Source organism: Gavialis gangeticus, unplaced genomic scaffold, assembly GCF_001723915.1.
Source record: "Gavialis gangeticus isolate Ggan-Ray unplaced genomic scaffold, GavGan_comp1, whole genome shotgun sequence".
NCBI lineage: Eukaryota > Metazoa > Chordata > Crocodylia > Gavialidae > Gavialis > Gavialis gangeticus.
Window position 1 is genome coordinate 26,130,910 of NW_017729025.1, and position 20,160 is coordinate 26,151,069.

Here is a 20,160-nt window from a genome sequence, read left to right on the forward strand (position 1 = left end):
AAAGTGACCAAAACGCTGGCTTGCATCCACAGATGCTTCTCAAGCAAATCCCAGGACGTCATTCTCCCCTTGTACTCGGCCTTGGTGAGGCCACAGCTGGAGTACTGCGTCGTTTTGGGCTCCACAATTCAAAAAGGGCGTGGAGAAGCTTGAGAGTCCAGAGAAGTGCCACGCGCATGATCAGGTCAGGAAAACAGACTTTACGACAGGCTGAGAGCCATGGGGCTCTTTAGCTTGGAAAAGCGCAGGCTCAGGGGTGATCTGATGGCCACCTATACGTTTATCAGGGGTGACCACCAGTACCTGGGGGAACGTTTGTTCACTAGAGCACCCCAAGGGATGATGAGGTTGAACAGTCATAAACTACTGCGAGACCGTTTCAGGCTGGACACAAGGAAGAATTTCTTTACTGTCTGAGCCCCCAAGGTCTGGAACAGCCTGCTATTGGAGGTGGTTCAAGCACCTACATTGAACACCTTCAAGATCAAACTGGATGCTTATCTTGCTGGGATCCTATGACCCCAGCTGACCCCCTGCCCTTCAGGCAGGGGACTGGACTCGATCTTCTGAGGTCCCTTCCAGCCCTAATGTCTATGAAATCTGACTTGAGAATTTTGATCTGTCTAGTCAAACCTGTAATCCTCACAAGTATTAAGGCCTAAGACTTGAAGTTCTATTCTGAATGTTTTTTATTGGTAGCAAGACTTAAGGCAGCAGGTGAACTTACTTGAAGGTTTTTCTTCAGACCAAAGGTATGGTACCGTCTGCTCTGGTGAACTGCTATCCAGCCAAATGCAGAATTGCTGCAGAGGGAAAGCACATCATAGTTAATACATTTATGAGAAGCTTGAGATTTAAATTTCATTATTTCTAACTGCAGTTGCAAGGTTTCTAAGCAGGCATTTCCCCCTTCTTTACACAAGCATATAGAGACCATAGCACAGTAACTGGTTCATCCTGAGAGGGGTCTTTACTGCAAGCCACCCCAACCAAATTTAAAAGTCTGTGTTACATTTTACAGAAAATCACTAGATATACCACTTAAGGTAAGAGGGCTTGAACCTGTATACAAGTCTCTGAAGAGAGAGAAAGACTTGGGATAGGGATTAGTGCATTAACTGACATGCAAAAAACTTAAGAGTTCCTGGCCTGTCAGTTTTCCTGTGGGACCTTGGGCAAGCCAGAGACATGCAAAAGTATTTGGACTCCTAGAGATCCACACAAGTATCTGATAGGATTCTCAAAGCACTTTGTGTTCATCCACCATGGAAGTCCATGAGTGCCTCTGCATCCTTAGACTGCAAAATGAAATTAAATTTTGACCCTTTATCTTCACTAGTTACCCTCTGAAGTGGCAATAATGGTACTGTCCTACCTCATAGGCATTGACATTACTGCTATGTTATTGCTAGTGCCCCACAATCTATTGTGAAATAGGGTCATAAGTGCCAAGAGGTTAAACTTAGTTTAGTGTAGTGAGAATAGCTCAATTTACCTCATCAGCTTGAACCTTGGAAACCAGGTCCTTAAATTCAGGAAGGCAACTCAGCCTCATCATAGCTTCCGTCTGTTCCACTGTTAGCCCACTGATTTTGGGAAGAGATGCCGTACTGAGTACAATCTCTTTTCCTCTTAAGAAATGCTGGAATTCTGCATCATATGTAGGCTCCCTGAAAAAAAGTTGATAGTAGATTTTAGCAGAGTTTCTTTTTTTAAAATGAGTATGATTAAACACACATCTTGCGTAAGATGGGAAATGGAAGTGAATTTTGAAAACCAAGGAATCAAATATTTACCCAATAGTGCCTTTGAGTTTAATTCTGGCTAACAGCATGGCAAAGGTTATGTGATCTTGATGTAGCATGCCACGAGCCACTCTATTGAAAGCCACCTATTGAAGGAGTAACAGGTTAGTATGAACTAACAAAAGCCATAAAGTAGTTTCTGGAATCTTTTGGAAGACCTTAAAAAAATAAAAAGGAAAAAGGCTGTACCGAACCTGAAAGAGGTCCTTTGTGATGATTGAGAGACGCTGTGTATGGTCTTTAACTGCCTTCAAATTTGGATTCTCATACAAGACATTGTGATAGATATCCAAGAAAAACTGGAGAGAATATTGGTACAGGAAATGTATCTACAAAAAAAAGACTAAAAGTTTAGAAAGCAAATTTAAAAGGCCCTACTATCTAATAAACAGTACATGTTACTGCAATTCCTGGACATGTAGCTATACTGGAGAGAGAACTGTAATCTGACTAGTACTACTTCAACTTGGCGGAAAAAAATTAAGCGTAGAATTTCTGATGGGAGAAGAAGAACAACATTTGGTTCTATTTCACCTGTTTCAGTGACTCCATAGTGAAGTAGATACTACTGCAAGCTGTAGACAGGGGCAGATACTGCTGAGATACTGTCTCTACTTCTTGCATGACAATATCAGTCTCTTCTACTTTCCTGGTAACCTCTGCTGCTTCCTTCTTTAGGTTCTCCAAAGTAGTAATTATTGTGTCATCATCCAAGATACGTCCCTTTACTTCATTAAGAGCTTGTAGAAGAGATTTTTCCAGCTGACGCAGACGCAGCTGGAATTCACCTTAAGTGAAAAAGAGATATGCATAAGTAAGTGTTGTGCATTTCTATATGCATTTTAATTCTAAATTATTGGCTCCTCAAAGCACAGGTTATAAAACAAGTGTCCAGAAGCAATAGAACATTTATAGCTGAGAAAAAAACTGCACAGCAAGAAGTAACTAAGTTTTCTTCCCATCCACAGAATAACGGGATCATACTGTCCTCCAATGTTGGTGCTTTTTCCTAGAACATACCTTGAAGTTTAAGGAGGTCAGAACGTTTTTCATCAACATCTGGTCTTTCAGCTTTCAGGACCTCATTTAGACACTGGCTTTGCAAACTGCTGCGAGTTACTGTGAAGTTGACAAATGTAACGCGAGAGCAGAGATCTGGTGGGAACTCAACCTACAAAAAGATATCAAGAATAGTTTTGGAGGCTTAATACTCCTTCCCCTCCCCCTTAAAGAGCTAATGTTTTAAGGTTTGCTTACTGTTGGATCTCTAGTGGAAAGGAAAATGACAAATGAGGGTGACAAGTCAATGTCTTGGTCTCCTAGGGTAATCAACACTCTGCCTCCAGTTCTCCGGACTTCACGATTCAGTACAGGATTCAGAACTGGGTCATAGCTCTCCACATCCTAAATATAGCAACAATAATTGAGTACAGAACAGTAGCCAGGAAGGCCTCAACTAGAAAAAAGCCTGCACAAAATTCTGATTTAGACCAGGGTTTTCAGCTTGGCTCAAACTCTAACTAATCTATATGAAGTTCCTTGGTTATATGCAGAAATGCCACCAAACTATTTCATAGTTTAGAGTAGAATTTCTAGTTCAAGTCCTAGTCAGATGTTTTAGATTGTAGTAACATTTCTAGTTTGGGTTCACTATTTACTTTGTGTAGATACCTAATTACAAGTAGCACTAAAAAAAGAATTGGAATTCCCATTGCTGCAAACCCTTATTAAACAAACAAATTGTAACCTCTCTAAAGAGGAATAAGAGACTAAGCAGAGGCTTACAACAGCATGACCCCTTTGAAAAAGCAACTCCCTATGTACCTCTGGGTCTCCTTCTGTAATATTAAGAACATACCATAAGGTTAATGGGACATGCCAATTATTTCAAGTCCCTCTCTATTTGGGCTTAATACATTTTAACCATGTCTACACATTCACTACCCTTTGTACAGTCATACCAATTACTTCTTTCAACTATGTCCAACCTAGCTATTCAAACACTGACTGGCTTCTAGTTGACAGTGGGCCACAGTTTTGCAAAACCATCATTACAGATTAGTTTAGGGAAGGTGTTCTGTGGAAAAAGTGGTGGTATGGAAGGGCATTTAAGCAAGTGGATGAGCAGGTTGTGAGCAATCAGATAACTGGTAGAGTGGACAGGATACACAAGAGGAAAAGAAAGTGACCGAGTCAGCAGCTTTGGAGTTCAGAAAAGTTTAAAGGCAGAAGAGAAGGAACAGTGTTTGAACAGACAAGGACAATTATCTTAGCTGCATTATAGGGTGAATCAGAGGCATATCTAGGTATTCTGGTTACTGCAACCTTAACAAGTGCTTTGGAGTTCCAAATTAAATGCCTGCAAGGAACCTTATTTACATTTAGATGTTTTGTTACTATGGCAACAATGCTATGCTTTTTAGGTATAAAGCATAGATTTTGCGTGGGCTTCCTGGAAATGTAATCAGGAATTCCTCTGTAAGCAAAAGACTAACCTGGACCAGTAGTGGGTTACCAAATCTCAATGCACTTTCCAAGTTCTTTCTGAAAGCATCATCCAGAAAGCTAGTACGAGTAATCTTACGGTCCTTGTATTCATTCATGATGAACTCTGTGGCTTGTCCAGAAGGATCAATGATCAGCGGATACCTGAATTATTGAACAATTATTTGCATTAGTTAAGCTGGATGAATAGAAACACAGCTGAATCTATTAGAGTTCAGCAAATACTGTATTCTAGGTTTTGTTTGTTTGTCATTTGACATTGTCACATAATGGAAAATAGAAGCTTATAGTTGTCATCCTTCAGCTTTAATCCTTCCTCATGTGCTTTAGTATTTTAATTTAGAATTTGTTGCTTTCTTTCTTAATATTTGAACTAACAAAAGTATATGAAAATTCAAGGGAAGGAAGTGTTTCATTTCCTGTCATAATTACCACCTACTATAAACATTTAGGGTTCCTGTACATGTACAGGAAGGCTGCTCTGACATACTGTAATTACAGTGCATCACAGCAGACTTGTTTGAGTCTGCTGGAGTGTGGCAATTGCCATGCTCCAGTAGACTCCAGTGTCATGTGCATCAGTGTCCCTGTGCTGAAAAGTGGCAGTGGGGATGCTTTAACTAAAGCTCGTTTGATGAGCTTTAGTTAAAAAGCACCGCCACTGCCATTTTTCAGTGTGGGGATGCCAATAAACATGACGCTCCAGGCACTTTAATTAGAGCAGCTTTCAGAACCACTCTAAAGTGCCCCCTCCTCACCACTCCCAGAGCATGTAGATAAACACCTTTAAAATTTTAGAGCTCTTGCAAAGCATTTCTGCTCAGTGATGTCAATTTTCATAAGACACTGAACTTCTGAAGAATGTTCAGTACCACTGCTACTAATGGGAGCTGTGCCCCCAGCTGTTAGACTCCTTATTTACCCTTAAAAATGAAATACCTATTAAATCGCTTAAGCATGATGGCATTTTCTGTGCATAGGTCATCTGCTGGTAGGGAACTGGCTTGCCAGCGAAGCCGCTCATCTGCATTGGAAAGATATTCTGTTCTTGCAATGTCTGTACGGAACTGAAGAGTAAATGCTAATTAGTATTTAGCCAGCATCTAGCAACAACTTATGCAACTGTAATTGATCAAAAACAATTAGAACTAAAGTTATTTCATTTGCTAATGCCCCCTTAAAGTAGTAACTCATTTTAATGAGTTAAGTGTCTTTTGTCATGTTGAAATCACTACTTTAACAATTATGGTTAAGTTTTTACCTGGATATTTGCTTGCTGCAAGTGGTGAGACCACGTAGTGAACAAGTTCTGGCGCATTTGCTGGTCGAAGTAGCCAGCATAAGCAATAAAGGCTCCTGAAAGCAAACAGTCCCCTGCAATAGTGGACATCTGGTTCTTGAAGGTTTCACTTGTTTTCTCCCATCTTTCACGTTCAGCAGACAGACTCTTCAAGAGAGCTGTACTACGATTTACCTAAGGAAAAAAAAAAGAGGCAAATAGTCTATTCAGAAGTTAAGCATTCAATTATTGCATGTGAAAAGGCAAATTTGCCAAGTAAAAAATCCTGGGGTGCAAGTAGAGATCAAAAAAAAAGTGAGCATGTGCAGACCAGTGGAAGTTCGGTTCTAATTAAACAGTTAAATTTTATATTTCTGAAGTGAAGTGCGTGACAGATTAAGCAGCCATGAAGACGTGTGCTGTTCATGTCCACTTGAGGAGCTGGAGTTCGGGAACAAAGTTTAGCATTATTTCAATCCACTCTTGTTTTACTACAACAAATATCTGTACAGTAATTATCCTGCAGTGCAGTTTAAGAAGTGCAACCTATTAGCTCGGTGAGAAAGCATTGAGTAACAAGTTTCTCAAAAGTTACAAGGCCAAACCATTCTAATTGGTTAACTCAGTGTTTGTTAAAAGGGACTGGGCTAGCCTAGCTCTGACTAACTGTCTACACAATTAACACAACAGTTTAAAGCGGTGCTTCTTAATCTTTTTTAGAAAAGGCACATTCAAAGTTGTCAAGGGGTGGACTCCCCAGTTGAGAATCAGTGAACAACTGCAATGTGCTCTATGCATTTCCATAGGAAACTGCTTAGAAGAGGCACAAAGGGGCCATAAAAAACCCACTTCTTTCCTGCATTGAAAACATGGAGTTTAAGGCAACTGAAAAAAATTTGAATCACCCAGCCTTAAAAAGCAACAGCAGCACTTCAAGACTCTTCCAGCCAATTAAAAACCAGTAACCTAATCAGAGAACAGGGCAGCACTGAAGAATTAAAAGAGGGACGCATTGTGCAGTCTTATTTTTCTGAAAACTTATTGGGACTTTGACCAGATTTAAAAATAGAAACACTAACACCTTACTGAATCTGAGAGACTGTCTCTAGAGCTGTCTGTTCAGACAGTGAGCTAAGTTGTACTGCTTAGGGAGATGAGAGTTATTTTAGTGTCGTATGACTGAAGGAGATTCATACAGAAAATCAATTATGCTGCATGGCTCTTCCAGACTGAAGAAATCATTATGCTGCATGGCTCTCCTTTATCTCTGGTTACAGTGGCAGCAGCAGGACCCTGAAAGCCACTGTGGTAAGTACCCTTCAGGCCTGCTGTGCACACAGAACAGAAAGACTGCAGTATATGTGGTCTTCTGCCTGCATTAAGGCTCTCAGCTCAGCCTAAGAGACGGAACAGCCGGTTTGTGCTGCCCTTCCTGGTCTGACCTTGCACAGCATCTCCTAGAAACAGAGCTAGGTGGAGCAGGTAGAACTGTCCTGCATGCCTGTTTCCAGGAGCATGGGGAAGAGGGGGCAGACTAGGGAAAGACTACAGCACAAGCCAGCTCTGCTGCCCACTTTAGGCTAATCAAAGAGCCTTAAAATGCAGAAGGATGCAGACATGTTGCAGCTGCTTGTAGTACTTTTACCAGACTGTGGCAGCAGTGTCTGTGTCAGCACCCCTGAGGAAGGACCCTGGAGTGCCACAGTATCCCAGCTGAGAAGCAGCAGTTTAATGGCTTGTGAACCTCTTCTAGAAGAATTGTAAGTCCTGTAGTTGTCAACCCAAAAAGCTGTATAAGCCCAGAAATGAAGTCCTGAAATGCAATTTGTTGGTTAAAGTGCTGCAGATCTGCTTCATAGATGGACAGAAAAAGTTGAAAGCCATATAGATTTCTACCCTCTTTCCACAAATTCAAAAGCAAGTCAGGAAGAGGAATACTATTACATAAAAGTGCTCACTTTTGCTTCTACAGCAGCCAGGTCTGCCTTAATAGCTTGAGCTTCTGAAATCAGCACTGCATACTCTTCCTTGTAGCGAGCAATACTGGCTTCAAGATCACGAATCATCTGTTCCACCTCATTAGCTTTCTGCTGGTTATCTTTGGCATCGTCCTCCAGCTTCTGCAGTTCATTGCGCAGAGGTTCTACTCTTTTCAACATATCAGCATAGTTCAGCTGTAAAATACACGCAACTATCAGCTCTACACACTTCCTGAAAACGTAGATTGATAGGACACTAACAGCATGTACAATCTTTTGATAACATCCTTCTGATTTTTAGGAGTTCAAGCTTTCTGCAGAATCAAATCTTACTTTAAAAAAAATTTCACAGATTAGGGCTCAGTGTTTGGGGAGCCATGAGACTCCCAAATTCAAGTTTGCTTCAGTGTACTGCATAATCGATCAGTTGCCTCAGCTAACAAACCCTGATTAATAGGTGACTCACACTTCAGAAGTCTTCCCTGCAAAGTTTGGTCTGGGGCCAAAACTCTTCCTTATAAGTAACTAACCCTGATAAGGCTGAATATTATTCCACTACTCTGCATTGTGCTTTACTAGCATTACTTCAGAGCTATACAAGAGGCCTGAGCAAGACCTTCATGTTACATGGAAAACATTTTACTTATCTGATCTCTTTCCTTAGCTGACAAGCCAGCAGAATTTGGTCTTGGTAGTAGTTGTTTAAAACTAGCCGCAAAGCAGCAAGGTTAGTCACCATTACTGAAAACTGATACTTCAAACTGAGGAAGTTTTGCAATAACAATCCTAGTAGTTTTATACAAACTCAGTGTAGGACACTAGGCATGTCAGAGCAGTTAAATCCGAGTGTTCTCAAACAATGCCAGTTTGCATGCTTACTTGACTTGTTATTTTTGTTCTTTATAAAGAAAAGCACCACAGTGAGTGGTGGGAGATGCATGATTTAGCATCTTTGATATTCTGAACACCTTCAAATTAGTCCTTTCATCACATTAATATAGAAACATTTTATGACAACAAATTGACTTAGTTACCTGTGCAATTGCCCATTTTACCATAGGACCACAGGCCAAGGATGCTCTGTTCACAATTTCATAATTGTAACTGGGATTTGACAAGTAGTTCTTTTTCATCTTCTCCCGGATGGCATCACTGAAAGAGTCATGTTTGACAGACCATGTGTAAACAATACATTTGCCCAAACACAGTAGTCACAAGTTTTAAAAACTGCTCCCTACCTACCACAGTAACTAAAACTAAAAAAAAAAAAATCTCAGTACCTTAAACCTTCAGCATCTGAACTGCAGTGCTTAAGGGATTTAAAGACTACTGTTAACACATGAAATGAATTTTAGTTCCGTTACTGGGAACAGTCCTTAGTTTATAGTGAGATTAATTCTGTTGTGTTATATAGAACAAAAAACAGAAGTACGGCCAGCTCTGACTATTCAGAACATTTTTATTACTTTCTTATTGTGAAAACCTGTTAATTTTTCTGCTCCTGGCAGTGGTTAAATACTTGCAGTTACTCACCTGATCTCTTCAGCAGAAAAGTTTACAATAGTTGGGATGAAGTTTTCCCTCATGATGATGGAACGTATCTGTTTCCAGTCAGTTGTACTTTCACCCAACAAAAGACAGATGGACTCCAGGGCTAGCTTCACTGCTGCAGGTGGGTTGGCCATAGAACGGACTTCTACCAGGTGTTGCTTCTTTATGGATTTAACAGCTAGCCACAGCGATCACACCAGTTCACAGAGAAGGAAAAAAACTATAGTTAGCAAAACATTTTCAGATTTAGAAGCTACTTGAAAATTAAAAATCTTAGAGGAATTGAGTCTCTGAAAAGAACTTTTTGCTAGTGGTGGGCATCAATAGCAAATCACAACTTGAGAAAGAAAAAACGAGAGTTATGGAGGGGCCTCCAAAGCAGTATTAAGATGAAAACTGATATGAGAATTCATACTGGTCAAACTCGGAGCTGACCAGTTAGGCAGACTAAAAAACCTCTATGAACTTGAACACAGATGTACAATATATGTTGTCACATGACAATGTTTAATTTTACAATTAATTGCATTTGGTGTTTTAAAGCAGTACTTACTTCCCAGTTAGAACAGATTTGTATATTTGCAAAACACATATACTGAATCTTAAGTTTGATGCAAGGATTTCTTAGGATGATCTCTTTTATTAGGCCAACTACCACAATGTGGAAGGTATCAAAATCAGATGCTTACAGTAGAACTGGACCACCATGGCTGTAGACTTGCTCTTGTAAGACCATAACATGGAAAATATCAAAATCTGCTGCTTACAATGAAAAACTATGCAGTTGGTCCAATAAAAAGGTATCACCCTAAGAAATTCTTGTCTTTCAATTTCTGGACCATCACAACTTCATTCTTACACCCCATTGTTTGAAAAGTTTAGGTACAAAGTTGCTTTGTATTACAATGTCCATATTTCGATTGCCAGATTTTTCAGTGCATTATGAAATCCAATTACTTATGCAAATAGCAAATTCTAAATCCTCTCTTATACAACCTATTCTGACAAACTAATTATGGATACAACAGGACTTGAAAACACAGATTTTGTAGGACACTTATGGACTGAATGCTGGTATTTTAGAATCAGCATAGCAGAAGTAGAATGTTTTTAAACTTTCATTATATAGTATTGCAGTAATGTGTTACTGTGCTTGTATTAATGCCACTGGACTTTTGCACCGTGAGGCACTGAAGACAGCAAAAGAAAGCTATTGAAGACATTGATATTTCATACTTCCTTTCACTGCCAGGAAACTATCAACCATTCATACTTAACCCTTACACAGCTAGAAATAAGAGTATTGAGACTTATTACTGTATTTGGTGCTATTTTTCATTGGGGAAAAAAGAGACTTTCATGCATTTAAAAATGTTGATTTAAACTAAAAACAAGTCTAAAACTTTGTCTCACTAACTGTATTTTTGGTTAGCACACTGCTCATTTGCAATACTGCAGGAGAAAGTTTGAACACCCAAGAAAGTATTCAATGCCTCCTGCCCTTGAGTTGAAACTTTAGGGTGGCCACATTTGGACTAAGCTTGCTGACAACCCCTTTATGCTCCCTGACTTCATTAGCTTTCAACAGAAAAGGTGGAGTTTGGCTTGCATTGCTTAGGTTTAAGCAGTCTGGACAAATTATAAAATTTCACCACTTGGTATGATTACAGAATATTGCTGCAAGTCTCTCAATACCATTCTTTATTACAAACACAGAATACAGCATGTTTGCAGAGATTCACAAAAGCAGTGAAGTTTATTGCTCAGCATATAAAAAAAGTCTACCATTCCCAACAAAAAAAGCCACAAAAAACCTCAAACAACTTTGGAAGCTTAAGGTATTAATACTTTTCTTCCTCTGCTAAAGGGTTTGTATTCCCCCAGGTAGAGGGACTAATCTAGAAGCCCACTGAAAAACAGGAATTTTCCCTTTGACTTGAATCATGCTCCATGACCTATAAAAAACATGATAGTAAGTGCTAACATACCATTCTGGGCTTCAATGACAGCAGGCTCAACTTTATCCAGATCCTCTTTCACACTCATTTGTTTATCTGCAATTACTTCCTGCTGCTTATGCAGCTGCTCTTGAATTTCCTGGCTCATAACCTATGAGAAAAGTAGTACAAATATTTAAAAAGAGTTTTCTTTTAGAGGCTGTAGGTTCCCATTAGGAGTATTACTATAAACCAAAATGGCAGTTATTTGCAACAATCCATTCTATACATGAAAATAAAGAGCTTGGATTTTTACCTTTTTCTTCTCAGCTTCTTGTTGATCTTTCACCATCTTTTTCAGTTTGTCATTAGCTGCTGCATTCTTTACTTCCAACTCCTGGCTCTTTATTCTCAAGTCACGACGAAGTTCTTCCACCTGAGACAAATTAAATGAGCAGCAAGATAAGCTTTTTTAAACCAAGTTACACTCTACTAGCTTTTGCTTTGTTTGAAAAGAGGCATGTACCTGGTCAACAGTTTCCTTGATTTTTCTAAGACCAACATTCAAGTGCATCTGCTGTTCTTCCAGCTCGCTTCTCTTTTCATTGAACAAGTTGGCATAATGGTTGATGAAGTCCAAATAATGGCGTGGTGTGATTGCCATAGTTCTCCCTCCACGTTTTGCTAGACGAGCGTTAGCCTTTCAAGAAAAAGGAATTTTGTTAAAATGTAAGCTTCATGAATGTAAGATGCCAAAATACTGAAAACAGTATGCTTAAAAACACCTTAGGTAAGTGCCACGTGTTCTTGCTTCATTTTATGATAATTTATCATTAGGAAATAGGAACATACTAGAGTTCTGAGAAGGATCAACAAATAACAGCACACACCTGATGAAGGGTCTGATGAACAAATACACAGCTATTTACAATAGCTTCCCTATGTGATGGTGGTTGTGGTAGTTTGTCATACACAACTGGCATATAATCAGGCACAACGTAGTTTGGCTTCTCAAGATCCATTTTGCTTGTAAACTCTTTGCCAACTTGATACAGTGCTTCCGTTGACCAATCTCCAAACCAGTTCAAGACGCACCTGAAGATGCATTGGAAAAATTTTAGAAGGTGGTACTCTTTAAATTAAGTCTTAACATTAAGACCCATGTTTTAAGATACCAAAGTTTGTTTCCAAACAGATTTCTAACGTGATACTCACCTATTGAAGAGAGCAGGAGAGGTAGCTGCTCTGTCCTTCAAGCCCTCAGAAGATGGGTTCATGGTGAACACAACATGGAGATTACGAATAACTTGACTGGTGAACCATTTGTACAGTTCTTCATGCGAATCTAGCATTAAACCTTCTTTCTGTGCTCCCTCTTTACACTGAGTCATAAGGGTAGCATATTCATCTCCTTCAAAGAGACCTGGAACCTAAAACCAAAAAAAAAACCAAAACTTTTTTTGTTCTTTGCATAAGGGGTACTCACTCAACATAAACACAATTTACTAAAGTTACCTCTCCATTGGCTAGAAGAGTATTCATTCTCTCCAGGAATCCAGAATCCAGGACATTTGACTCGTCCATTATAAATGCTATCTTCTCATTCTTGCAGCCAGAGCGCCTCAATACTGTTCTTAGATCTTCATCAAAGTCTTCACCTGTATATTTCCTGTGAACCTATAAATTCAACACTAGTTATGTATCATTTCAAGTGCTAGGTGATAAACCTTATTAAATAGGATATATGCAAACAAAGCTTCAAAATATCAAAATGACTTTTTGGTAACATGACTACCTACCTTAATTTGGTAAACACTTAAGCCATTCATCCAAGCAACAAATCGTGAAAGAGTAGTTTTCCCTGCTCCACTAACTCCAATCAGGAGCAAGTGACCTTGAGGTTGACGGAAGATCCTGAAAAAGAGCACAACACGAAGCAGGATTTGCTTGATTAATTCTCACTTGGGCACCATATCCTTCAAATTTCCTTTCTTTGTTCTCTTAACTGAGCACCCAGATAAAATTTAAGTTGACAATGTCCAATACAAAAGCTAGAATGCTGAACCTATGCAATGGTTTTCAGTTGTAGCCATGTTGGTCTAAGGACATAGGCAGGCAAGGTTCTTAGGGCAGATGTGATATCTTTTATTAGACCAACTGAATAGTTGGAAAAAAGTTCTTTGCAAGCTTTTGGGTGCAATCACCCTTCTTCAGGCATAGGAAGTCTGTGCTGTTCTGAGACTCCAAGGAATGAATGAAGTTAAGTGCAACAGAACCTACAATGCACTTTAGCGCAAGTCTCCAGTACAGAACCACTGAACTACTAGTTTTGTCAAAACTAAACAGTTTTCCAGTCTTGACTAGCCTGAATTAGATTTCTGGACAAATCTAAGAGACACAAATTTTCTGATTTTAAGCACCTCAAACAGCAATTGAATTCATCTCACCTGTCAATTCTCAGCACATGATCCAAAACTTCATTGAACAGTACAAGTGGCACATCAAGTTCTTCTTCATAAAAAACTTTCAGCCTGGCTTTTACATAGTCTCTCAGCTCTTCCTGGTCCACTGGGATATAATCCTATAACAGCAATTTGTATTAAACAATATATAATTTAAGACTAAGATTTTCACAAGGGCCACTTTATTCTGGATAATGGGATGCCATCAGCACAGATAATCATTCTTTGCATGAGCAGAATGCCAGTCTTTCAAAAAATCTCCTCCAAAGGCTTGCTCTAGTGTGCAAGGAGATATTAAGAGTAGAACTGTAGCAAACATTATACACAGCAATGCTGCTCAAGATTTCTGCAGGTAACCAGATACAGGTTGCCTTGACTTACTTGCCACTGCATTCCTTCCCCTGGGCTGCAAGAAGTTACAGCACAGGACTCAAGAAGTTTTGTATGTGTGCGCTAACACACATACTATACTACAGAATCTGAATTGTCTCCGGTATACTGGCTTTCCAGGAATGTTATTTGAAAGATTCTTGATAAAAGTCTATGCATGCCATGGATGCAAACTAGTCCTCAAACTTATCATCTATTTGTTAGTCTTTTTGCCCTTTTACAGTTATTGGACATTTCTTATATTAATGCATGCACACACATCTCAACTGGTTTATTAAGTTATCATAAAGGCACACAGAGCATTGGATAAGAGGACTTTTGCAAATACAAAAAGGTAGGACATTCTCTGGTCCAGCATACAAGCAAGTGAGATTTATAAATATATCTGTTTGAGTACCAAGAGAAAGACTGAAATATTCAGAACTTAAAAAAAGTCATTGCTGTTACTTGTAGTTGATGTAACAGTTGCACCCAATAAAGATTGGAGTTTGATAAGATGCTTCTTTTCAGACTGAACAGAAGCATTTACAGTTCTGAAAACCAGAGCAGAATATTTCAGTATCGTAACCAGACAACCTTTGGTGGTAACTCCAAATTTCAACTACACATGATCCTACTAAGAAGTACTAGGGGAACCCAGTTTTCAACAAGGAGAAATTTGTGCTTATCCAGATATAGTACTGGTCCTTGTAGTCAGACAGCCTACATGACTAAGGCATTGTTTTATGTGCCAGAACTGTCCCAAATGCCATATTCCTTGATCCTTGGATGCTCTGGGAGCATCTAAGCTCTAGCTGAACTACGGCTTTAAAGACAATACTGTCATGAACTCCACTGTAGTCTAGGGCTTTGTGAGGGCATCATAAATGTTTTCTTGTATTTACCGACATGGCATGCATGATCTTGTTGTAAGCATTATGCTGTATCCATTTACATCTTTTTTTTAATTGCATAAGATAATTATGATCTCTGTATATAGCTTTATGATTTTGGACATGCTTTAGCAAAAGAACTGAGGGCTGCAAACTTAAGGGTAATTGCCACTCCCAAAACACAGGCAGAAGGAAACAGTGGGTTGGGCTCCCGATGCATTTCTTTTATAGAAAGAGGCATCTGACAGAAATGGCCCAGCCAGAAGAATGCCAGGTATCCTAGGGAGAGAAGTTTTGGAAGGCTTTTGCAACTCTTGAGAATTGACCACTTTGTTTGTTTGGGGGAGGAGGAAAACAATGGCTTGTAGTTTAGGGGATGTAAATGCAATATCAGGTCTTTGGATTTTTCTCAGGCTGGAGAAGGGTCCAAGGCCCCAGCAGCCAGGGCTGGCTGAAAGAGCAATCTCTGGGCAAGTGATATTTCAGGCTAGTCCATTCTACAGAAGAGGGACCTAAAGCTCTCACAACCCAGGGAATCTACCTAAAGCTAGCAGAGATTCCTCTGCTGCAGCTGCCGGGTCTAGTACAAGGGCAGTGAAGCTGAGGCTTGTGGGGATAACGAGTTATCCCAGCACAAATGCTGGTCTGTTCCTTTGAATATGCATCAGGGCAGCACGAAGAAACGAGGCTCTGGGAGCACCCTGTGGACCATTTGTGACAAGTACGTATCTGAATTCTTACACATCTTAATCCCTTGATAGTTTCTGCTGTGCACTGTCATAGTATGGCATTTCAGACAGGTTACCTAGCAATTTTAAATCTCCCTAGATAAATCCCATTAAATCTAAATGCTACTTAAGACAATCCCTTTACTAGTGCATTAGAGGAAAAATGGTGGGCAGAGATTTTTAGCATCTTAGGGTATAAAGAATTTGCAAGGGTCAATACAAATACAGCTTGTACAAAAAGGTGACACTACCTTTGACAGCCAGTTGCTGTACAAGATGGGTCTGTTCATAGCTTTCTCTTTGTCTATGTTGGGGAAATGTTTCAGAGCTACCATATCAATATTCTCATCAGTCCAACGCCTCTCCTCATCTTCTACAAGTCTAATGAGGAAAAAAAGGTGTGTTATAAGCAAGTGCAAAACATGTAAAAAAGGATATTATAAACAGCTAATGTAAGCAAAGAATAGTAGTACTGGAGCACTTCCTCTCGTTTCAAATTTGGCAGACGGGTCTCAATCCACTGAAGGGATTGTTGGTTATGCGCCTAAATGGACTAAGTGTCGTGTACAGTTAACTTAAGCTTTGCCCTAGAAGGGTGCCAAGCTCAATTCCAAGTACTCCGAAACACAAGTGAAAAGCTTTCCAAATTGTTGAAGCCATCAAGTTTGGATAGGTATTCAGTGGATCCTCCAACTTCCTCATCTCAAAAAGCTGCAATGGAACAGAGTCCTAAGAAAGTGGTAAAATCTGTTCCAGCTCCTTGTTTTTACCAACTTTAAATGAGAGATGTGCTACAATCCTGCAGTCTTTTAGGCATTCTGTACTCAGGACAAATGTTCTGAAACCCTGCTTCTTGCAGAAGTCAGTTTTGGTGCTAGATAACTAATAGGAAGGAAAAACTTTTGACTGTGGTACCATAAAGAAGTTGTCCAACAGTAGTCTGTATTTTATGTTTAAAAAACTTCTAACATTGCCACTAAGTAAAGCCCCTCTAAGTATCTGATAGTAACAAAAAAAAAAAAAGAGATAATTATTTACATTAAAACAGTCGCCTTTTCCGTGAAAAGATATTTGAATCCACCACTATAATATATAACAACTGTAAAGACAGTATGTGCCTCCATAGGAGGCTTTATTCTCAAGCAATTTAGTTCAGTAACTGCTTCTAGGAATGGTGGAAAATTTATATTAAAAATAAAACCATTCAAGTCTCCTTAGTGTTCTCTCACATTTCATCAGTTAAGAGCCTCAATTCCTTTATGATATCTCGCCTTTTTGATAAATTTTTTTTAATTTCCAAGTCACTTTACCTGTCTTGGAAGAGACGCAAGGCTTCATGTGCCCAAATCCTAATAAGGCCTTCAACAGGTAATGTTTCTAATGGTCTTAAGGCTTCAAATATACCTCGCACCCATCGAGTCATTTCACGAGGTGAATAAATGTAGTGTGGCTGAGTGTCCTGAGTGAACCTCTCCTAAAGATTCAAAACACTGGGGATTAGAAGAGTTGATCATTTTTATCCAGGCCCACAAGATGTTTCACCCTCCCCTGGTCACAACTGACACCAAAGAGCCACGCACTAAAAAAGGTAGATAGTTCAGAAAGCAAATTGCTAGCACTTATCTCAAAGCACGATAGCAACAAAGAAGGACTAATTCAGCAGAGGTTGGGGTAGTGTATATAGCAATATACCTGGGACATTGTGTAGAACTCTACCATGGCTGCTGTGAGAGGTTCTGCATATGTGCGGAGCGATGGGATAAGTCTCAGCATTGCCCGATTGAATGTTCCATATATCTGAGTAAGTGAAGCTGGTCCAGGGTAGTCCACATATACTACAGGGACATGGCGTAAAAATCTGAAAGAACAGGGACACCAGGAAAATTCTTATGTAACATATTCAACTTAACCAGGGCCATTTCTCTATTCTGAATGACTATGCTGGATAGGAATTCACTCCTGAAGTACAAGTAGCTTGAAGCAATCTCAAATTTTCTAGCTTCATAGGATTACTTTAACAGCAGCTTTTTACTGAGTACATTACCTATGTGAAAGGGGTTTCCTTCCAGGATCAGTAGGTGGGTTACAAGCTCCAACAAACTGAATTCTCTCTAGCTTCACCCATGTCTGGTCTGATGTACGATAGAAACCTCCATGTTCTACCATCTGAATGAGACAGTTATTTTATTAAAAATGAAGACTCCCTAACTTAGTGGTATAATGCTTTGTTTCAAAGTGAAACAAACCTGTCTAATGAAGGATATGACTCTCTGCGTGCCATACTTGTCCATATCTGGCAAGTTGATTTCATCACAAAACAGCACCAGCCATTTCCCCAGCTGCACAGGAGCCAATACTACTCCATTAGGTGTACGTCTGTACTCACAGTAATGATCAAAAGTTTTCAAAAGCAGCTCTGGAGTAGTTGCACTTGAGAAGTTCAGCCCAACCACCTAGAAAGAAGAGGGCAGGAGGGTGAAAAGAAAGCAAGCATTTGATGCAGGTACCATAAAACCATCACTTCAAGGAAGAACATGTTTAGCAAAGGCTTTCAACAGTAATAAGAGTTAAGCCATGATCTCACTGGATACTTTGTACTTCCATAATAATCCAAACTTCTGCCACTGAAGTCAGGCATCCTATGGTGGTATCCTCTCCCCTCTCATTTCTATATTGCCTCACATCATTGATAATGCTCTTGTAAGCCTAGACAGACTACCTACCCAAGCTTAAAGCTCTGGTTTTATTATGGAAGAAAACCCAGTATTTTAGTACTGCCAGTACTGGCTATGATGGATGGATAGTTTTGGAGTTAGAGCCCTATGGCCAGGATATAAATTCATAACTTTTCAATGACCATGGGAAAATCCATTTCTGCTATGTTTCCATCCCATTTTACAAGCACGTTTAGCTAACTAGCACATAACTAGACCAGCAGTGCTTTACTTACCTTTACTTTTCTAGATCAATTTCATTTGTTACAATTTGCTCTACTGATCAACTCTGGTATAAATAGTCAAAACCCAATAGTGTCATAGGCACAGAGCCAACAGAAGCCAGTGATATTAAGTGGAGCTGACAATAACACAAGTTGCACACCAGGTGGCGCTTACTTGTGTTGCAAATTGTTTCATAAAAAGAGGCAGGAAGCCCCATTATAGATTTAAGGCAATAGAATTTACACCCTACTTCCTTTATGCCTTTGTCTAATTATGATGTTTAATACTCAGCATGGGTAAGCAATAAAGTAAAAGGCATAATTTTATGCCATGTTAAAAACTGTATACTTAAGTGAAGGGAGGACAGGCTATATTGCTGCACGAAAGACTAATCTCCAGTGCCAAAACGCTGTGCCTGTACTTCATTTACACTGACGCACTTAATTCCCCAACCCCAAAAGTTTTACAAGTGCATCTTAAAAGCTATGCTGCATTGGAAGTACTTGCACAACTCTATGCAACGTGTATCTTGTGCCTTATATGCGTGGTTCTGGTCTCCTAAAGACCAAGTGTAGCTTGTGTGAAGCTCTGGCAGGACTTCAGGCTTAGTGGGTACCCGACTAGCATCTAGGATTTTTTGACTTTTTTTTTTTTAAAAACAGTTAGGATATATACCAAAAGAAGAAAAAGTTCTTTTTACACATTCCTTCAAAAAAATTACACTGACAATAACTGTCTGTTAACCAATTTGATTTTGGAAAGTAGTTTGATAACTGGTGACAATAAATGGTAAATTTACCCAGTGGAGATTCCTTATGGTGTTGACTCAGACTGCTCAATGTCAATTTTCAAAGTAAGTCTTTTTTCTTGCTTTAATGCATCTGCAAGTCAGCTGCAGATTTGGTAAGAGGCAGAGGTCTATAGAAAGAAGTGATAATACCCAGGTTTGACTTTAGAATAGTTACCTCCATATCAGGCAGGGCTCTGAGAGCACTGAAGAGGGTCATAGTTTTTCCAGAACCTGGAGGGCCACAAAGCACAAGGGGCTTATGCTCTGCTAGCCAAGTGTACAACAATGCTTCATGGCGGACAGTATCTAGGGTTGGTACCACAACATCAGGAGCAGCAACTTTGTGCGTTTCAACTTCAATTTGAGGAACCTTAGATTGCCATGGCACCCATTCGCCTGTAATGGACACCTAGGTGAACAGAAATGTAATTAGGAAAAAGTCACTAGTTCTATCCTAAATTCTAACATGAACCCAATACAACCTGTTCTTAACAAGATGGACAAAATTATACTTTTAATTAGCTGAACTGTTTAAAAACACCTACAAATATGATGCCACATGTGATAATTGAGAATCGGCTTGTATCATATATAGTGCAGTACCTACTGGCTGAGCCATTCAGCATCAGGACTGATTTGAGATAGTTTGGTACAAAATTAAATTCCAATTTAGTACTTCAGAAGTGTGCACTTAGAAAAATCATTGTGGTCTATTTAATTAGAATGGTATAAATGGAAAATGAAGGCTTTTACCTCATAATCAATTATTGGTATGTTGGGTGCAGTGGGAAGTGGTACAGTGGTGATTCTCCTAATGTATTCTCCAAGCTCTGCTCTCATTTTCAGACGGCTATCTCCAGAAAGTGACCACAGTATTGCATAGACCAGGTATCTCTGTTGGAAGAGAGAATATTTTAGCTCAT

The 20,160-nt window shown here is 39.5% G+C and overlaps 1 protein-coding gene across 1 annotated transcript in view; it reads right to left on the reverse strand.

Moving 5' to 3' along the window:
* The window catches only part of DYNC1H1 (dynein cytoplasmic 1 heavy chain 1), a 66,867-nt gene that overhangs the window by 17,182 nt on the left and 29,525 nt on the right, over nucleotides 1-20,160 (reverse strand). Inside the window, exons 37-64 of the mRNA XM_019518553.1 lie at nucleotides 19,991-20,131; nucleotides 19,413-19,646; nucleotides 17,755-17,961; nucleotides 17,553-17,674; nucleotides 17,201-17,366; nucleotides 16,819-16,982; nucleotides 15,760-15,889; nucleotides 13,504-13,637; nucleotides 12,856-12,970; nucleotides 12,572-12,733; nucleotides 12,272-12,486; nucleotides 11,947-12,151; nucleotides 11,583-11,756; nucleotides 11,373-11,492; nucleotides 11,108-11,228; nucleotides 9,102-9,297; nucleotides 8,603-8,720; nucleotides 7,548-7,763; nucleotides 5,572-5,784; nucleotides 5,250-5,377; nucleotides 4,301-4,454; nucleotides 3,063-3,209; nucleotides 2,826-2,976; nucleotides 2,340-2,593; nucleotides 2,000-2,134; nucleotides 1,797-1,891; nucleotides 1,496-1,670; nucleotides 728-803 (exon numbers count right to left, since the gene is read on the reverse strand). Coding sequence (XP_019374098.1) covers nucleotides 728-803; nucleotides 1,496-1,670; nucleotides 1,797-1,891; nucleotides 2,000-2,134; nucleotides 2,340-2,593; nucleotides 2,826-2,976; nucleotides 3,063-3,209; nucleotides 4,301-4,454; nucleotides 5,250-5,377; nucleotides 5,572-5,784; nucleotides 7,548-7,763; nucleotides 8,603-8,720; nucleotides 9,102-9,297; nucleotides 11,108-11,228; nucleotides 11,373-11,492; nucleotides 11,583-11,756; nucleotides 11,947-12,151; nucleotides 12,272-12,486; nucleotides 12,572-12,733; nucleotides 12,856-12,970; nucleotides 13,504-13,637; nucleotides 15,760-15,889; nucleotides 16,819-16,982; nucleotides 17,201-17,366; nucleotides 17,553-17,674; nucleotides 17,755-17,961; nucleotides 19,413-19,646; nucleotides 19,991-20,131 — 4,468 coding nt within the window. The remainder of the gene's footprint in view (nucleotides 1-727; nucleotides 804-1,495; nucleotides 1,671-1,796; nucleotides 1,892-1,999; nucleotides 2,135-2,339; nucleotides 2,594-2,825; nucleotides 2,977-3,062; nucleotides 3,210-4,300; nucleotides 4,455-5,249; nucleotides 5,378-5,571; nucleotides 5,785-7,547; nucleotides 7,764-8,602; nucleotides 8,721-9,101; nucleotides 9,298-11,107; nucleotides 11,229-11,372; nucleotides 11,493-11,582; nucleotides 11,757-11,946; nucleotides 12,152-12,271; nucleotides 12,487-12,571; nucleotides 12,734-12,855; nucleotides 12,971-13,503; nucleotides 13,638-15,759; nucleotides 15,890-16,818; nucleotides 16,983-17,200; nucleotides 17,367-17,552; nucleotides 17,675-17,754; nucleotides 17,962-19,412; nucleotides 19,647-19,990; nucleotides 20,132-20,160) is intronic.